Raw genomic sequence first — 21,246 nt, 5'->3', positions numbered from 1 at the left:
TATTTGTTGTGTTTTGATAAAAATATCGACAACTTTGATTGTCAGGGTTATTCCAAAAACAGAGGAAACTCTACCCGTTTTTCGAGAGAACCCGTAGAACCAAAAAGCGCCTTACTATGAAACGAAACTAACGGGTTCAAATAAATTTTTGTAAAATCAAATACAAAGTGTATTTAATTTAAACGACACTTTATAGTCTACGAAAACGTTAATAATGCGAAGTATTTTATAAAGTAAATATAATAACTTTTATAGTTATTTTCAAACATCGAACAACTCGGATTTTTTTTTAAAATAAATATAGTTTATATATTTATTTCAAATATCGCACGACACAAATTCTTTTATAAAAATTGTAGGATCGTTTTCAGACCCGAACGAGTCGATCAGAAGAGTTTATCTCTAAACGAAAGGCGGAAACAGACGTGTAGAGTTCAATTCAGCAAGATTCACACTATAAACTGTTGTATGATTGATATAAAGATGTTTTACAACCTGACAACACTTCGGCAGCACTTCGTTGCACAAGCCGGAAAGTTACAAATGATGAAAGTTTGAAGGGTATATATAGGAGGGACCCTTCCGTTTGAAACTAACATAACCTCTTCAAACGGAACCCTTCAAACTAAACCCTCTTCAAACTTTCAGCTTCAAACTACACCCTTTTCAAACTTTCAGCTTCAAACTTTCAGCTTCAAACTTTCAGCTTCAAGTGTAGTAAACCGAGACTCGATATAAGACGAAGACGACAGACGGATGAACCAACAAACTCCCCCTCGGATGTTGACGAAGTCTTCAGTGTCGAGTCTTCACAACTTCAATCTTTATCAGTCCTCTCGAACTCTTTGAAGCATATGACGTTGTAAGAATCCTCAAATCTTTCTCTTCTCTTTTCATCATCATCAACAGACTCCCCACGAACAATCTTTACTCGGATGTCTTCAGACTCCCCCTTTCGATATGCTGGGATCGCAGTCTGGCATATTGAAATTACAAAGACTTCAGGTATCGGAACCTGGCACTCTATCAAGTTCAAAATCAAAACCTGGCTACACCTGCACATTCTTAACCCAGAAGTAAATTTTCTAAATTTAACAATTTAATGAATGCACTAACACTGACTCTCTCTCATTAACATGTGTATCAACTACAACTCTTCCTCAGACACTCTCTCTCAGATCATTCACATATGATGAACCACTTGTTGATTTAAAAACTATATCTTGACAATTAGAAGCACTCCCCCTCACAATAATGTCATCATGTTTAGCACTCGAAATTTTGATAATCAGCTTTCCAACATCAGTTTGTCGAAAATCTTTTTGAATTTTCTGAAAGAAAGAGACTAACACTACTTTGGAAAGAAAATGCAGAAAATGAAATATTTACAAACATATTTTTGTGAGTTCGTGTAAGAGGATCATATCAGTTTATGAGACATATCACTAACACCGTTAAGCTGTATTACATTTTCAGTTCTAAACAATTTACCTAGATCGTCAGTATATCGGTCCATTGAAATTTTCACACAAAGTTCAAATTGATCAGAGATACGATATTAATGTCTTAGAAACTAACTTATCTGTGTGTCCCACTACTTGAATATACCCCCGTATCCAGATCCCAATATTCAGTCTTACAGGTGAGTATACCACAGCTGATATCTGTATAGGGGTTAGATGCGAGGGCCGTGAGAGCTCAGGTCGATACTTCCGTATACGCAGAGAGATGACGGCTTCGACTTTTGGTGTGTCCCCTTTAGAGGATCTTTTAATTTCAACAGCAGCGACTATCAATTTTATTGTTTCATCAGCATGCTGAGGGTGAAGCTATGTTTCAAGCTTTTTGGCGGAAAGCATTATCCGGGGACTAGGTCAGTACTTCCATACGCAGAAGTCCCGGGATAATACCTCAGATATCACTGAGCATAAAGACCTAGTATCTTAGGATAAGGGACCTTTCAAACAAGATTTCAGGGGTTACCTATATATCCAAGTTTGTGTTAACCCACAGAACAAGCAAGTTTGAACTTTTAGATTTATATCTCATCACAATTTACTAAATATGTAAAAACCTACTGACATATCCACAGTAAGACTGTTTATCACATATTATCTTTCCAATTCTTTAGCATGTTGTGACAGCCTACTGACGTACTATCATTTCCTCTTTTCACAACGAAACTCATTTTTGAATTTTATCATGTTTTTGGCTTTTTCAAATTTTCTAATGTTTTTGGATTTTCTGAAATTTTCTACTCCCCCCAAAATGCAAACACATTAAAGAAATTTGAAAACTACTAGACTCTTGACCCATTTGAAAAATAAAAAGTAAAACAAACTGTACAGAAACTTGACAACTGACATCGAATTACATCAAATCTCCATTCACTAGGCATAAACAATCTGAACTCCCCCTTTCAACAAACCATTTTCTCATTTAGATTTCAAAACACTTAAGTTTGTTTTAATCAAAATGATTTTTCCGGAAAATGAGTTTGTTTTTACCACTTTTAAGTTTACCACTTGTGAAGCATGGGGATATGGTTCATCATATTGTTTATCAATCTCATATGAATAGTAAATCAAGTACAACTTAATGTCCCTGATTTACCAATTGCAGTTTAGAAACCTCTGTATCACTTGTAAACATAATCTCTTCAAAGTATAACCAACAACTACCACTTGTAAGTAAACCCAAAGAATACCACTTATACTTGTAGGTTTTCCTGTAGGAATGAGACATCTACAGAAACCTCTTTACCACTTGTCAAATTAGTCAGAAAAATGACGATTCATGCTTCTCAATTACCAACCTGGAAGCTCCGGCGTAGTCCTTTAACCTGTAAAACTCATACACTATTCAAAATCTTTCAAACAAACTTTTCAAACACTAGAATGATGCCGATTCCTGATCCACGATATAAACTTGGGATCTCCGGCGTAGTCCTAAGAATTTATGGAAAACAAACTTCCATCCAAGTCTTTTCAGACTTGATGGATTTCAACTCTTGCGCAGTGGAGTTGTATGTTGCCTTTTTAGTTGCGTAAAAGTCTTTAACCCCCTTTGCTTTCCCATTCAACATTTTCCCAAAAAATTTCTTTACACTTCCATTAAATGTTTTCTCGACATCAAATCCTTTTTTCTCAGTGTAAAACTGTTTTGAAATATCAACTTTTCCAATTTTCTTTTTAACTTCTGCAAATTTCAGTGATGGAAATTCATCATCATTCACTAAAATTTTCTCCTCAACCTGTGGCTCTTCTGGCTTTGTGGAACCAGATTCATCGCCGACATTTTCATCATTCTTTTTAACAACCCACACTTGGTTGTTTTTTTCTTTCTTTTTGTAAAAATTCTTCTTCGAACACTCACCAACCTCATATTTTGAATTTTCAAAAATTTTAAGTCTATTGGTTGGTGGTTCAACATCAACAACTTTTTTTTTTAATTTCTGAGAAACTCCCTGTTTTGTTTTTGCATTTGTCGAACAGTTCCATGCAATGTAACCAGCTTCATTGCACTTGTAACAGGTTCGAGTCTCTCTTTGATAAAACACTTCAGTTTCATTCTTCTTCCTTTCAACAAGAAACTCTTGATTTGACTGTCTCAAGAACGGTTTCTTCTGTTCCTCATCTGAGCTTCCACCTGACACAAATTCTGTTTTTGTTTTAGAATTTTTAATATTTTTATGATTTTCTGGTGGAATAAATCCCAAACCTTTCTTTTTGTAGCTACGATTTTGGTTTGGTTTCTTTTGAAAACCAGGACCAGAATTGTAACCCTTTTTCTTGTTTAACCGTTGTTGAACTCTTGACGTGTATTTTTTAGATTTTTCAAGATTTTTCAAAACTTTCAATTCTGGAATATTAATTTCTATTAGTTTGAAAGTCTTGTTAATCAAATCCGTTTTGACACTCATTATAGGAAACTCTTTGTTGTAATATAATTTGTCAGAATCATTCAAAGTATAAACTACTTCGAATGTTTCATCATTCAAATTCGATTTGGATAATAAAAATTATTTACTATAAGCCTTTTTGACCGACGACTTTGAACTGTTGACCGACGAACTTGACCCTCCAGACTCAGATTTTGACTCAGACTCCTCATCAGTATCCAACACCTGATCGACCACCTTTTTGATTAACTCAGACTCATGATCAGTATATGACGAAGTAAACGTGACATCAATGTTATCTGGTAAAACGTCAGTTATGTCGGTTTTTAGCTTTATATTGACAGCTTTTTCAAGTTGCTCCTCGTTTGGTTTTCTAGGAGAATACCCTTCCCAAATTGGACGCAGACACTTGTTATAGCTAACATTCGGTTTCTTACCACAATCTTTCTTCTTTTTTGGCTTCTCGTCTTGAAAAGCTTCCATTCCTGCAATAGCTGGGTAAATGCGATCAATGAGATAATCAGAACTAGAATAACTTTGTAACAAATGTCTAATTCTCTCATTCTCGATCTTTTCTGCCTCCAACTCTTGCTTCCACTTAGCACTTTCTTCGATGTAAAAGTTGATAGCTTTCTGCTTTGTCATCATGACTGCATTCATCATCGTCAGTGCTTGTTCTCTTTCTGAATTTGTCTTTTGGAGACCAGTTACTGTTTTGTTCAAGACATCGTACGATTCTTTCACGTAGTTGAGGTTGAACAGTAACTGCTCTTTCTTCTTCTCATATTCAGCTATTATGTCATCTTTGCTACACATTCCTTGCAAGCTTCCAAACACTTTGTGCAAGTCTTGACAACTTCAACAATCTTCTCAACCTCGATTGTTTTCACAACTTCAATCACCTTTTCTTCTTCTTTCACCTTCTCAGTTTCAATTACTTTCTCAACTTCAGTAATCTTCTCAGTAACACTTTCAACATTTTAAACATCATCTTCAGATTTCTTTTGTTGTTCTTTAGCAGCTCTTTTCTCCTTCAGTTTCTCCAAGCGATCTGCAAAATAGAAATGAAAACTTTCAGGAGAAAGATGAGATTTTGCAACATTTATATGTTTTTCTTCCTCATCATCACTGCTACTATCAACTGGTGATTGATCAAATTGTACAGATTTTTCAGAATCAACATCTGATACACCAGAAACAGACGGTGTTTGATCAAATACAACTTCCTTTTCCGAAGTAACATCATTCTGTGCACTCTCATCCGAACTTTGTAGACCTTCATCAGCACTTTCTGAGCTTCCTTCAGATGTAACAGACTGCTCCTCCACACTTTTCACTATCTCTCCAATAGACTTCATCCAGGTAGCAAACATGTCTGGCTCTCTGACAATCTTGGCAATGAAGGCTTTATACTCTCCTTTTTCATCAACGAACATATCCCAGCTGAAACCTTCAGGTAGTCTCTCATCATCTTGATCAACTATACAGGCTTTGCTGTCAGGAGATATGTATTTGTCCCAGCTAAAGTCCACTAAACACGCTCTCTTAGAATCTTCAATCTTCCTACCATGAGCCGTCTGTGAATCTTGTGATTGACCAACCTGCTGATAAATGGCTTTCCGGTAGTAATCATCTTTACCAAATGGATTCTGAGCACCACTAGCTTCTCTATTCTTGCATTCCCGTTTGAAATGGCCTTTCTCCCTGCATCGAAAGCAAGTAACTTTAGATTTATCAAAACCTAAAGTAGATACATGAGCATCAAGAAAGTCATTTCTCCCGGTAATCGTTTTGAACTTTTCAGCACGTCGAAGAACACTTGCAAGACACCATTTGGTATCCATTAATTCCATCTCTTCGGCATCTATTTGGTCGTAATCCTCTTTGGTGAGCATAGGATTTCCGATCCGACCAACTACTAGACCCTCATAAGATAACAATACAGAACCAAGTAGAGCCATGTGGTCTTTAGCAGTGTCTTCTGAAAAACTTTGGCCTTCTGGAAGATTTAGTGCAATGTTACACTGAATCACATATCCATTTCCTGTTTTTGTGCTTTGTGACTGAAAAGTTGAATTTGACTCTTTAGGATTTACACTCGGAAATGATGAGAACCCACTACTGCTTTTGTTAGATCCCTGATCAGCCTTTTCTGATGAATCCCCAACACCGAATGCAGTTTGGATTTTCGGACTTCTCTCAAATTCTGGAACTGGAATGCTATCCTTGTAGTATATCTTCACATCCTGTTGACCACTCGGACTGTTCATCCTGGCTATCTTCTGCTGTTCCAGATCCTGACTCTCGATCTTTTCGATAAACTGAGAAATCGTTAACCCATCATAAACACCCGTGTTTTTCAGAATCATCAGATATGTTCCCCACTCCTTCTGTGGAAGTGCATCAGCTAGCTTATCCACCCACTCTTCACGATCTTTGGTAATACTGAGCATTGACATTGATCGCACTAGGTGGCAGTATCGTTCTATCAGCTTCTTCGTGTCTTCACCCGGTAGACTGCTGAACAGATCAAACTCTTTCTTTAACAGCGCCTTTTTGCTTTTTATCATATTCTCACTACCTTCAAACTTGACTTGAAGTGCATCCCAGATTGATTTAGCAGTTTTGTCGTGCTGAAGCAGTATGAATATGTCTTCTTTGATTGCTTGCTGAAGAAGACTGATCATCATTTTCTCAGCTTTGTACATAACCCGTTCTTGATCTGTGAATTCTGATAACTCATTGATAACCCGCAATTCTGTTCGAGGCAAGACGTATTTCTTCAGAACACATTCCCATGACCTAAGATGGTTTGCCTGAACCCATTTCTCGAATCTGTCTTTCCACCCGTAGTATTCTTCGATACTCATCAATTTCGGGGGTTTCTGGGTGGTTCCCATCTCATTTTCTAAATTCATAGCTTGAACAACTGCAGCTGGACTAGACGGTGTTGCAAATGCGTTGTAGAACTCGGTATCCATGTTTCGGTATTGAAGAATTTCTCAAACAAGCTTTCAAACGAACTGGTTCACCTCGTAAGACACCTGACAACACACAAACAAAACACAATCAGTTTAAAGACTTATCAATTAATAGAAACGAACTGGTACTCGAACTGGTGAATATTCTGTGCAGACTGAAGATTGACACACTGTGCGGACTGCTATGACCCGGATCAAATTCAAACGACCTTTTCCAATGACCTGGCTAAAACACACGACCTGGAACGAGTTTGAATTCAAACGGATTGAACCACCTCTTGTGAACTGGAATCAAAAGAATTTAGAATATGACTTCAAGCAAACAGGATCCAAACCACGTGACTGTTTGATAGATGAATATCACAAAGTGTAATGATTTTTAATCAAAACACATGTAATCTCAAATTAATTGAGCCGACAATACCAATAACTATTATCAAATTGATTGGGCCTTGACAATTAGTGGGCTGACAATTTAATGATCCGACAACTCCACTAAACCGACAACATCAATTATTATATGAATAATGATTGGGCCTCAAAAATTCATAACATATGAGCCAATGACAACTTGGGCTAACAACTTGAATCACATGCAATATATCAAATCAAATTAATGACCGACAAATTTCAATTGTTGTTGAATAAAGATTGGGCCGCAACTTTTTGATCAAAGTGATTCACGTGATTTTTTGTATAAAGTGCCGAAAATTGTGATCACACCTTAATTCTCATTTGAACAACATTATAGTGGATCTGACAATTGATCAGATCAAAACATGTATCACGTGAACAACTGAACCACTTTCAAACAGACATCGTGTTTCAAACGGGACAGCAAGCTTCAAACGATTAACCCAATTTTTTTTCTAACGGAATGCTTACTTCAAACGATATATTCAAACAGAATACATTCTTCAAACGAAAACCATATCTCAAACGGTACTCTTCAAACGGTATGTCAATTTTCAAACGGAATGGGGTCAGATTCAAACGATAGGGTCAAATTTCAAACGGAATAGACAGTTTCAATCGGTCAGTTCAAACGGAACGGTTGATTTCAAACGGAATACCATGTATTTTCAAACGGTCAGTCCAGTTTCAAACGGAATGTTGCTGCTTCGTTCAAACGGACACCAGTTTTCAAGCCATTTGTACCAGTTTTTCTTTGAATTTTGAACTGATATTCTCAAGGGTTTGTTAAAACACAATTACACACATATTGTGAAAGTTTCAGCCGATTTTAACCGTAAAAACTTGTTCAATTTTGAAAGAAGGTGTAGAAAATCAGAATTAGCGGCTGAATTGGTATGAACTCCTCCTCCTGAGCTCTGATACCACTTGTAGGATCGTTTTCAAACCCGAACGAGTCGATCAGAAGAGTTTATCTCTAAACGAAAGGTGGAAACAGACGTGTAGAGTTCAATTCAGCAAGATTCACACTATAAACTGTTGTATGATTGATATAAAGACGTTTTACAACCTGACAACACTTCGGCAGCACTTCGTTGCACAAGCCGGAAAGTTACAAATGATGAAAGTTTGAAGGGTATATATAGGAGGGACCCTTCCGTTTGAAACTAACATAACCTCTTCAAACGGAACCCTTCAAACTAAACCCTCTTCAAACTTTTAGCTTCAAACTAAACCCTTTTCAAACTTTCAGCTTCAAGTGTAGTAAACCGAGACTCGATATAAGACGAAGACGACACACGGATGCACCAACAAAAATAAATATAGTTAGATATTTATTTTCAAACATAATAACTCGACGATTCTTTTATAAAATGAATATATAACTTTTTATATTCACTTCAAACGCCTAAACGGCATAAACACATATTTCAATACTTATCATACGAGACACATCAGATAATACGAGTTGTTATGTTCATACAAATACTCGATACACACGCGTACGACATCTCGAGACGACTAACGCGCTTTTATCGATATATTTATATATATTCTATATAAATATTTATATATGTTTTAAACCTCTCGAGAACCAAGTCTTTCCAAGACTTACTAATTTCCGACAATAAACGAAGTGACGAGTATAACTTAATTATTTTCGTTAAGTTAATAACTTACCATTGAATCGTTCGGTTAACGATTCGGTAGAGCTCGGTGACACGTAGTTAGTTACCGCTTTTATCTAGAAACTTATTAGATATTCCATATTAGGAATATTGTAGAATGCACGTTAGCAAGTCACGTCATGGAAACGACATCACAAAGTCGTATATAGCTAGCTTTACACAGGAATATTCAGGTGAGTTCATAACCCCACCTTTTCACTGTTTTACATTTTGTAAATGTTTTCGGGGTGGAAAGACGTGCACATTTTTGCAAAGCATACAAGAATTACATATTTCTAAACCATTTTACAAGCAAGTTTTAAATGACACAAATGGTTTACGAAAAACTTATATTTTATACCGGTTTTTGCAAACAAGCGTATTTTTCGAAATGTGCATACACACGAATTCTAGTTTTCTAAACTACGGGAAAATACACATACAAGGGTTTACAAGATACAAATGTTACAAAGTTTACAAATAGTATGATGGGTACAAAAACATTCAAGTGAAACATTCTAGATCATGTCTCGAATAGGATACCATAAGCACCATTAATCAACGTATACATTCAGACCGCGGAACAAAAGGTTAGATCTAATGGGTTTCAGGCAACCCCACTCTTGGCCTACTTCTACCAATGAGTGCTTCTGTGTCTCAGTCAAAGTCGACAAAAATGCCTAGGTTTGGTGGTTTCCTATGTCGTTACACATGTTAGTGGCCTTGCAAACCACTAGCGATCTCACACATTCAAACCTTCATAGTACGGAGTTACAGATACATGTTACAAATACATTCAAACATTCATAGTACTCAGTTACAAATACGTTTTACAAGTTACATTCAAACATTCATACAAATTACATACTATGTTTTCATTCAAGTATTTAAACATTCAAGTATTTAAACATTCGAATATTTAAACATTCAACAATACAACAAAAACCGGTTATTCAAAAAGATTTATTTCAAATCTTTTACAAACAAACTATGAACTCGCTCAACTTTATGTTGATTTTTCGCATGTTTCATTCTCAGGTTGCATTTCTAAGACAAGGCACGGTTGGAATAGGAGGACCAAGTGGAGTCGAGTACTTAGTGTGCGTTCATCTTCTAGAAGACTTAGCTTATTTGCTTCCGCTGTGCAATGAAGATACCAGTCCAGTCACGCCGATGCTCTGATAATTTCGGGGTGTGACATTACACATGGAATGTTGTCTACCTGCCTTAACGACGATAGTACTATAGTTTGGACTCAGCACCCGCTCATGCGGGGGTTGTTAAGGACAATTACTTGCATGGATTACAGTGGTGATCATGTATTGCGAACTGCCTTGAGCAGTCAACCCGCAGTCATTGGTATCGATAGATCCGTGTCGATAATTAACATGCTTCGTTTTTCTCTGTGTACGTGCTGGTTATGCGTAAACTATTCGAACTCTATATGCTATTATCAAACTTGTATGCTCACCTTTACACTATGTGTATTGACTTTTATTTTAACGTATGTGACAGGTAATTAGGATGCTTATCTGCTAGGAAAGGGAGGCTAGAATAAGCTTCTAGAGCCCAACAAATAGTTGTCTATAGATCTGAAAACATGAGTCTCTAGAAGCAGATAAACAATTGGGCAATTTTGTAGAATCTGAGTTGTCAGAATAGAACTATTTGCCTGGATTTTGTCTGTAATAATTTGTTTACCTTTTGAGGCATGGTATGGAAAATGTTAATTTAAATTAGTTGGTAATGATAATTGTTATGGAAACTTCTGGACAATCTGTTTCGCTCAGTGTCGCGCGCCGATGATTCCGCCATCGGTTGGGGTGTGACATAAAGTTTGACCACCCACTCCTAAGTTGTTTGCTTTGGATAATGATCCGAAATCACCCGACCCGATTACAACTCTTATTTCAATCTCTATTCACCATGGTATTTCTAATATGGTGTTTCTGTTCCAAACACACGTACTCGATTCAGACACAACCGCGATCTTATTCTATTCTGTACCATCTCACTCTACATGTATATTCAGTAAAGTTCTTATCGAGTTTTGGGAAAATCAGATCAGGGTGACTTTTTCCATTCGAAAAGCTATTAAAATTATTTACATCGAGTTGCAAAGGGTTATGGTTTTGATTGCAAGTCCCCTTTTGCATCTTCACTAGCCAAACAATTGAACAAAGTCATAGAACACAATGGCAGATCATTTGCTCTTCTTTTGTTTGCTAGTCATGATGTGTCAGTGAATAGTACCAAAAATCTAGGGGCCTTACAGAGTAAAATGATAAGTGTTGTACCGTTTTATGTTGCAGGGCCTTCTAATAACTCAGATTTTCTATCTGTTGATATGAATATAATTTTAGTAGCAAAATCTTTTCCATGTCCTAGTGTTGAAGAGGTTTGGTATCTCCAGGGAGGATATGTTGAAACATCAACATTTGAAAAGTTTGTGTTGCACACATCGTTAAGTGATACTAAGACTACTAGTAAATGGATTGATACTGAGTAGGGGTGTAAATAAGCCCAGAGGCTCGAGAGTTACTCGTTATCGGCTCGGTTAAAAGCTAGAACGAGCCGAGCTTTAACGAGCCCGAGCCCGAGCTCGAGCCTGAAATAGAGCTCATTTAGTTATCGAGCCCGAGCTCGAGCCTGAAATACAAAGCTCGTTTAGGCTCGCGAGCCTAAACGAGCCCAAACAACATTTTATTTTTATATATAATATAATAATAATAACGATGATAACATTGGTGAGCGGAGCTCGAGCCGAGCTTTCGCTTGTTTAAGCGATATTGAAGTGGGATCGAGTCAAGCTTTTAGCTCATTTGAGGTAGTTCTCAAAATAGCTCGAGTCGAGTCGAACCGAGCTCGAGCTTTGGGTTTTACTCGCGAGCCGAGCTCGAGCTCATATAAGTAGGCTCGAACCGAACTGAGCTCGAGCTCGAGCTTCATAAAAACATGACGAGCCGAGCTCGAGCCCAGTCAAGCTCGGGCTCGGCCCGGCTCGTTTACACCCCTAATACTGAGGGATTAATCCCTCTCTAGTGCAGGATTGAGTTCTTCCAATTCAGTTTTTGATGCTTTTGGGTCCGGTCTTTGATTTCCAAAAGATTATGCCATGAGATACTAAGCAACCTTTCGTGTGTTGGCACAAAACAAGCTCGGTTTGACATCTGGTTGTTTATGTTCATTTCTATAAAGTGTGAAAAGATACTACGAAAGACTATTATTGAGGGCTTTACCCATGATGTCATTTTTGAGATTGGTCATTCGATTTTGGGCTCTACATCTGTTGTTATTACTCAGCTGTGCATTATTTTGACCAACCTATGGGGCTTTTCTGGGATGCACACCTTGCTGCAGTTTATATCTTTAATCAGTTGCTCACTTTTGTATAGGCTTATAAGGGCATTGTGAAGACTAGACTTGTTTATTGGGTTCTTAAGTTCCAAGCAGGGATAAACGCCTTAGTTGGAAAGGAGGAACAACGATGATTATTCGGTATTACACAATGTGGCTATGGATCAGGTCTCATTATTCTTTTTCTTTGGCAGAAGTTGACTTTCTTGGTGACCACTTATGTCCAAATTCGGTTGAATGGGTCAGCTATTGCATTACGATTGCTCAAACGCTCTTATTTTCTTCCATGTTGCCGCTGAAACATTCTCTAACATCTAATCCTTTCACTTCTGTACAATCTGCAACTTATATGGATGTTACACTTGCATTGGGAACACATACAACCTGCTTTTGTTTAGTTTACTCTGCGATAAGAGTTGCTGCTTTACTCCATGGTGAAGCCATTGTATTCTTTGAACGTATGATACCGAGTATATCTCGAATCGTGAGCATCACATTTTGGTTAGGGACTACATTTTGGAGAAGAGGTGGAATCTGGTCTTTTATTAGTAATGAATTACTTACCTCCTATAAGCACGTTGTGGTGGAAAGCATTTGGTTATATGGATATCAGGGTCTGATGCTTATTTATGCGAATAAGAATTGTCAAGAATTAAAAGAAATGGACATGAGGTTCACTTATTATCTTATTGGGCTTAGCACTTATGGAAGTAAGTGTCAAATTCAACATATTATGATTTCTCATAGTCCACAGAGACTTGCATATTTTGCTAAGTGTATTCAAAAGGTTAAGTATAATCACTTGCAGCTAGAGTCATATTGGAGTTGGGCTCTTCACATATTTGGTCTTTTGACATTTGATCCAAAATTCTACGTTGACACGACAAGTATTGATCTTTCAATTGCCAAACGAGCGTCTCATACTCTTTCTAAGACGAAAAACGAGTCTATCTAAGTTCATGTTATGTTATCCTTTGAAGCCCTTTATGGACATAAACCACTAGATAACTTGTTATGTCTACGCCTATCTTGCCACTGCATTTTGGTTGCCCAACAGTTGGAACGGGCTACTAGATTCCTTCTTCTCAACAGCAATATAACAATTTTCCCGTTCCAAATGAGTTCATAGAAAGTAACTACTCAGGAAGACAACTCTCAATCCACCAAACAACACGCTCACTTTCACCTTGTGGACAAGGTGAATTTGAAAGGGGGAGTAATGTTATGAACTCAAGTGTAGCCCAACTAATATATATAACACCACAAGTGACCCAACTAGACGGCCCATATCCAGATTATTTGAAGGCCCAGGTAGGAGTATTAGGCTCTGCACGATATAAGGAGATTAGGGAGATTATTTGGGTATGATATGATTATGTCGAATGTGTAGGTTCTGGCTTCCCACCTTCGGTTCTCTCTGTAATTCCCATCCCCTTCTTCATCTGAATCATTAAATCTGTGTTGACCGCCTCTTTAATCAATTCTAGTTGTGGCTTCTATTTTTGATTCACAACACCCTGATTAATTTGAAATTCATGTAATACGTCTGCATTACTTGCTAACATCACGTACATATTCATTTAATACATACTAGCTTAAGACCCCGTGTGTTACACGGGTTAGTAAAAGAAATTTCTTCATTAATACCGCTGACATTAAATATTGTACTTTTATACACGTTAAAACACAAACAAATAAATTAGATTACAACGACAAATTGAAATAGATGAATATGCAACCCCACCTACAAATAGGTTTTTATGTACGCCATGTATAAGTGTGTGTATTTTGTGTGTCATCCATGTGTTTATTCGAGTCCCTGCAAATTTACATGCTCTTAATCTCCATTGTTGATCCAAAACATATTAAAGTGGTCAAAGTAATAATCGATCTCAACCCCTTTAAAAATTACAATAAATTCCATTAAAAATATCTCATAAAAATTACAACATTTTTTGTCCTACATTTTGTGGTCTCAGACTGAGATTCAGGGTTCAAAAGAATTGATCATACATGTATAAATAAATAAATAAATACAAAACAAAGTGACATACAAAAGCAAGATCAACGTGAACAACTTCAAAGTTAAGATCCCAGATCCCCTATGAATTAGAGAAGGAAAACATCTTCATTATCACCATTGACATAAATATTATGATTTTATACACGTTAAAACACAAACCAATATATTAGATTACAACGACAATTTGAAATACAAGACATTCTACATACAGTGTTAGTAAACCAACAACATTATCTAACGGACGGAATCTCTGAGTTGGTCCACTTAGTTCACAAATTCTCCTACATAGTAATAGTAATTTCCCATTACACGAAATAGAAAAAAAAAGATAAAAAGAGAAAGAAAGAAAAAGGTTCGTATGAAGTTAACGTTATCTACACTCACGCGTCAGTTAAGTTCAGAAAGGAAATGGATGAAGGAATCGGTCCCGAAAGCCCCGTCCCAATTAGTTCTCTTCAAAAATGACAATACAAAAAAAGTGAACGGAATTAAATATACAGCACAAGTGCATATGATTTACAAACTGAACTTACAGTTTATTGAGTTGTCTCCAATTCTCTATGAAATTAGGTATGGACCCACTGAGATTGTTGTCACTTATCCTGCTGTAAAATAAATAAAAAAAACACATAACTTACATCTCAAACATCAATGAGACAAAAAAAATCGTTAACTTTCAATAGTAATGTGAAAATGTTTACAAATCTTTTAAATTGCTCAATTCAGCAAGGGATGCTGGCAACGTTCCCGTCAACCGGTTTGAGGACAAAATCCTGGAGTAAAGTATCAAAGAACAGAATAAGTTAAAATATGTGAGTAATCGAAGAACAAACAAACCAAGAGCCAAACAGCCTTACAATGTTTGTAAATTTATTAATCTCCCCAAATCAGAAGGAACAGTTCCCGAAAAGTTATTTGCTTCAAGGTTCCTATGTAAAATGTATAGTTAGTTACATCACCATAAATAACAATATTAAACATACGTTTTCCTAGAATTAATAGTAACGTACACGGACGGTCCCTATCGTTTACCAAAATTTTGGATTTGGTCTCTAGCTTTCTAAAAGTACACAGATGATCCCTGTGGTGTGGTTTGCACTTTGTAATGCATTTAGTCCCCAGCCAACAAATCTAAAGTTTTTAGCATGTTGAAGTTAGGGACTAAATGCATAAAAGTGCAAATCAAAAAGACCATCCATGTACCTTTAGAAAAAGGTGGAGACTAAATGTGTTACAAAGTGCAAACCATAGGGACCATCCGTGTACTTTTGGAAAGCTAGGGACCAAATCCAAAATTTTGGTAAATGATAGGGACCATCCGTGTAATTTACTTTAGAATTAATGGTAGTAAGTAGCTCAATATTATAATATAGTCATCTAATAAATTGGATTGTTAATAACAAACACTACCAAATAGAAAATAAATGTCAAACTACCCACCCTGTTCTACTCTTTATTTACTTTTTTTGTTTATTTTTATAACGAAATCATACCTGAAGCTAAACTAATGAGAAATATAACTGGTAATGGATGGTAAGTAACCAGTAAGAAACAATTTTTATATTTACATACATGGAAGCTCCAAGTAGGCAACAATAAAACATTCTAAAGCAAAAGAAGAACAATTGGATTGGATATTTGACAAAACGGACCTGCTTATTGTTTTCTTCTTCTGAAGGTGGATTCTGGGATTCTGATGGTTTGTCTGCACCGCAATTCTGTCTGTTACATTTGGTCCTAAAAGGGTAGTTTATGTTGTTACATTTGTCACACTTCCAGCTTCCCTCAGGCATGTCGGTTTCTGCAACAAAAAAATGTACAGATATAAAATTGGCTCAAAGGTCACAACCAGTGCTAATCGACCGCTTTTAGAACCACCATAGAGACTAAACCACTTTGTCAATGAGTACTTACTGGAACTCTTGGCCGGTTTTGCAGCCTGCATATTAACACCATAAAGAAATATAAATTACATTAGTTAGGTGATACAAAACATTGTCCAAAATGCTTCAATGTGCCAAAAATGAAACTCATATAAAGACAAGATCTCAGACCTGATATGTTGGCTTAGGTGTACTGCATTTCCTCATGTTACAAACTGTTCTAAAAGCGAAATTGACATTTCCACATTTTGGGCATTCCCAATCGTTTTCTCGAGTTCTGTCTGTAAATTTTAAAACAATGACAAACAGATCATAAAACAACATCACAATATTATATGGTCCAAAGCATAAACTCGTCAGATGTAAAGAACCTTTCTTCTTAGATGTCTCTTCTTGAAAAAATCCAGGCTGTGATCCCTAATGAGTTTCAAAAATCAATCGATTAATAAACTTAGCACATGCTATACCCAATTCAGTCGGTATGGTACCACTAAGGTAATTGTAAGCAAAATCGCTGCAAAAGTTAAAGATATTTTAGTCCCACTAATATACCAACTTGTACCACTGTAGCAAGAAGACCAGCACTTACATGGTTTGAAGATAATGGAGCTTTAAAGCACACCACCTGGACTATAATATTTATGTACGCTGCATTGATGAAAATACATAACCTCCCATTGCGGTTCAACATGATGTTTGGTTACTAATCTCGTCTCCACAACCACGTGCGACATGTCCTACATTTGGCAAAACCAATGGACAAACTGAAATCAACAGTTATCAATAAATTAAACAGAAATACTTTTTTTCTAGTAAGTTTCCTCACTTCTGTTCCAAAACATATAAACCCTTGAACCCAAAATAATAATGGTGACGATGATGATGATTATGATGATGATGATGATGATGATGATGATGATGATGATGATAACAATAATAATAATAATAATAACAATAATAATAATAATAATAATAATAATAATAATAATAATAATAAAACCCAACATAAACCCTTAACCTTACTTAATTCAATTCAGTTCTATTCAATCCAAACAATTTTCAAGACCATTTCTGTTATAAAACACATAACCATCTGTTTATTACCGGATTTAAGATTTAGGATTTTCTGAAAATCACCAATGATCAGAAAGGATTGAAATCCCATGGCTTTGACTATCTAACATCCTCATCAACAAAACCTCTTCACAATAAAAACCCTAAAAAATTGAATCAGTAGATTTAGGGTATACCAGTGAACGAAATCCTTGCCAAGCATGTTAGGGTTCGTTCAAAAAAGAAACATTCGATTGAAATTCAGATGAATCAAAACACCTATGACTTACCATTTGATGACTGACGGAAAGAAGATAAAACATGGATGGATGGCTCCAACCACCACTTGTTTCCAGTCTCTCTCTCTCTCTCTCTCTCTCTCTCTCTCTCTCTCTCAAGCTTCAAACTTTTCTGAAGATTATAGGGTTTCTCAATGGACAGCTGAAAGGAAGGAGAGTAACCAACATCACAAGTTTCATAGGATTGTAAGATTAAAAGCTTAAATAATCGATATAAAAAACAATAAACATACCTGTATTCAATTCCACTGGTTACAATTTAGGGTTTCCAATAATCACTTTGATGAGAATCGCCCTGCTAGAGATTAAGTGTTTCGAATAAAATCGCAGATGTATGAAATGTAGGATGGCTCCTTCTCTCCAGGTGTTGGTGGGATCCCTCTAGAAAGGTTTAAAGCCGGTAAATGAACAATAGTCCGTTGCATGCGCCTACGTCCCTCTAGCAGTACCAGCAATTAAAAGTTGTTCAAACTGTATCAACAACCAATGTCAAAGTTCAAATAATATTAAATATAAGACATTTATTGGCGCTTTTAAACTGCCAGTCACAGCCACAAGCCTGCAGTTTACCAATCAAACTTTCGAGCGTAAATGATCGTCCCTCCATACTTGTCTTCAAGCTTCTTATAGATATCTTTGCCACTTTTTCCATATCTGAATTCATCACGAATAAGCTTCAACCGGAACAATCATAATGAGTATGCAAATTTAGCATCAACTCTTATCTCGTGATCCCGCAAACTTGGAGTCCAATGGATGTAATCCTAGAGAGTAGGAAACTTTTATAAAAAAAAAATACACACCTGAAAATAAATGAGTCGAGCCAAGGTTGCTAGTTTAACTCTAAGCATAACATATCTCAGCTCAAATAGGCGTATTTATAGCCCAAAGTCATATGTACAAATATTAAAAAAATATATAATCAATAAACGAACCTAGATGACAAAGAACGCATGTATAAGTCCCTGACCCCACCATGTTGAAGGTTTAATGTAGCATAGATGGCTACCATTGAAAGCCTCCTTAGTATGTACATCTGCAAATACTAATTAATAAAGAAGATAAACATAAACCCATTAAAATGCTGAATTTAACATATAACTGTTGTTCAAAGTCAGCTTTTAGACCTAGAAGTGAGTGTGAGAAATACTTGTTCAATAACAGGTTAAGTTCACAGAGCGGATTTACCCAAACCAGAATTATCTGTAGGAAGGTATGCCAGCCAAGAACCGTGTGCCCAAGTGACTCAGCAAGCCAACTATAAAAAGATCAAGACTATAATTACCAAAACCATATATTCACATTTAAAAACGTAAAAATTCTTACCAGAGGTAAAGAAGTTGGATTTATGGTTGCAATTGTGATTTTTAAAGGAAGACCCCTAACGGGATAAGAACCGAGCATTGTTCCAGCAGGGCATAATGCCTTCCTTGCGCTCTCTACAAAACACAAACTAAATACATATTTAATCAAGTATTGTAATTTGGTAATACAAAGTTTGTTATATATGCAATCAATACTATAACCGTAAAACATGAATTATAGATGCTTTGTTTATAAAAAAATATTGTCTAATTATTCCCATATTCATTCTATCACTAAACTCATATGAGGAGAAATATATGCAAATAAGTGATTTGAGATATTATATAAACTTTCATGTACTCGACCCCAATATACAAAAATTAAAACATAGTTGGAGTTTCTTACCTACCAATGAAACCCGACTCCAGCGTTCGAAAGTCAACCAACTCTCCTGATAAAAGATGATTCCTCTCGATAGACGTATAGGAAGCTGATATGTCAAATGAAGAAGTAATGTAAAGTGTAATTATATTTACGATAAGCAAACAAAGGCATGCCACGTTACATTTACCGTCATAATAGTGTTGCAATATAAGTATTTTGATGAATCAACACGAAACTAATAGACAAAATAGAAATAGCTCATTAAGAAAATGTGTCAGGTAGGTTAAACAGGTCAAAAGTTGTCCGGAAAATATTTTGCAATACATTATTCGTTATGAAAAACAAAACATTTTTCCTCTAACAGTTTTAAATCAACTGGAATTGGCCCAACATGTATAAGAGGTTCACTATTTTAACCCGGAAATGTTTTTACCATGTGGACACACCCTTTTTTTCAGCTCTAGTGCTATGACATACAAAATCACTATACTTATATCACAACTTTGAACGGAATATACATGCATGAATAATAATAGTAACAATAGAGTTTTAATAATTAAAATTAGAATTTGACAATCTGTATCCTCTAAAATTTAACCTTCATCCGATTAGAATTAAAACTCACCTATCCCGAACTATGATTCTGTTTGTGGCAGGAACGGTAGGGCCGCTAAATAACATAGTTCATGTTATATGACCCACTAAAAACCATACACGTTCCTCGATCAAGAACACTTCACGAGTCTTGCAGCGACCACCAATTGTTTAGACTTGGTGTTTTGGGCCATCCTCATAAACCTGCCATCCTCCCTTGTAAAATCAAATGTGAAATGCCCTGCATTATTGATTATTGCATTTTGTAAGATATTAAGAAACAATTCATTTATTTAACAAATAGTTAATTTATTTTATATATTTATTGAAAGAAAGATTAATCTCAAATATGCCATGAAATGCCTCAAAAACAAAAGTTTAATTATTTTCTTGAAACAGATGTAATACCAAACACAAACCCTAAACCTAAATTAGACATCAAATTAAACTCAAACTGTGATTTATAAACCTTCAGCCGTTCAATTCCCCTTCACAAAGCCATCACTAATCTGATTCATTGATCAGTGCTCTCAATTACTGTCGTGACCTAGATTTGCCTCAAATCTACTACCGTGCCACCTTTAAATCGACCCCATCGCAGCTGCAACCCGCTAAATAACGATGATTGAAAGTTTAATTTGTGACCAGCCCCATCACGCAGCCTAAACGATGAACAAATCGAACCAGCGAATTATTCAAATGTGAAACACAAATCAAGTTTTCTAAAACCCTAAACAATGAATAAATCTGAAACAAAAATCAAGTTTATACAACCTAAACGATGAAAAAAAATGAACAAATGAAAAAAACACTGAAAATAGAGAAATTAATAGATCACATAACCATATATATCATACATACTATAACTACAAAAACCGACAACATGAATCATAGCAGAAATATAATAAAAAAATACATCTAAAGATAGAAACTACTAACCTTCGGAATCAACCAGGTGACCGATGATTAGGGATTTTGAATTGAAGTTCTACAGTTGAACACAAATATCCCCGTCATCAATCAGCCTTAGATGAAAAACCTAGGATTTGAAAAATTCTGAGATGCTTTGAGGGAACCAGAGAGAAAAAGAGGTGTAGATGAAGGAATGGAATTAGGGTTTCATAGTTAAGGAAATAGGATTTAGAATGACCTGTAGAGAACGCGTGAAGGGAAAAGGGGCGGTGATGGAAGGAAAAGGAGAATTAGGGTTTTTGATTGAAGAGAAAAAGAGAGAGAGCGCGCGTGTATTAGAAGAAAAGAAAATCCCGCCCATGAGGGAATTCTCTAGCCTAAGAGGGTGTCCACATCATCAAAATGATTGGCTAAGATTAAACCTTGTGGCTTAAGAGAATTCATTTAGTATAATAGATAGATTAAAGACATAT

General features: G+C 36.1%; 1 protein-coding gene and 1 long non-coding RNA gene across 2 annotated transcripts; both read right to left on the bottom strand.

Annotated features, from left to right (window-relative positions):
- Nucleotides 1-14,459: 14,459 nt before the first annotated feature.
- LOC110897027 lies at nt 14,460-15,470 on the bottom strand. The gene is made up of 5 exons (XR_002568377.2): nt 15,201-15,470; nt 15,045-15,116; nt 14,877-14,948; nt 14,728-14,796; nt 14,460-14,624 (listed from the first exon to the last, which is right to left on the bottom strand). It is a non-coding gene; the product is annotated as an uncharacterized LOC110897027 (long non-coding RNA).
- Nucleotides 15,471-15,795: 325 nt separating this feature from the next.
- On the bottom strand, nt 15,796-16,503 carry LOC118484896 (ranBP2-type zinc finger protein At1g67325-like). Its single transcript, XM_035981005.1, has 3 exons — nt 16,398-16,503; nt 16,258-16,282; nt 15,796-16,144 (listed from the first exon to the last, which is right to left on the bottom strand). Exons 1-3 carry the CDS (start codon nt 16,431-16,433, stop codon nt 15,843-15,845), a joined length of 363 nt encoding a protein of 120 aa, XP_035836898.1. The 5' UTR covers nt 16,434-16,503; the 3' UTR covers nt 15,796-15,842.
- Nucleotides 16,504-21,246: the final 4,743 nt, after the last annotated feature.

This window comes from Helianthus annuus, chromosome 12 (genome assembly GCF_002127325.2).
Source record: "Helianthus annuus cultivar XRQ/B chromosome 12, HanXRQr2.0-SUNRISE, whole genome shotgun sequence".
Lineage (NCBI taxonomy): Eukaryota > Viridiplantae > Streptophyta > Magnoliopsida > Asterales > Asteraceae > Helianthus > Helianthus annuus.
This window is presented reverse-complemented; position numbering and strand designations above follow the sequence as displayed.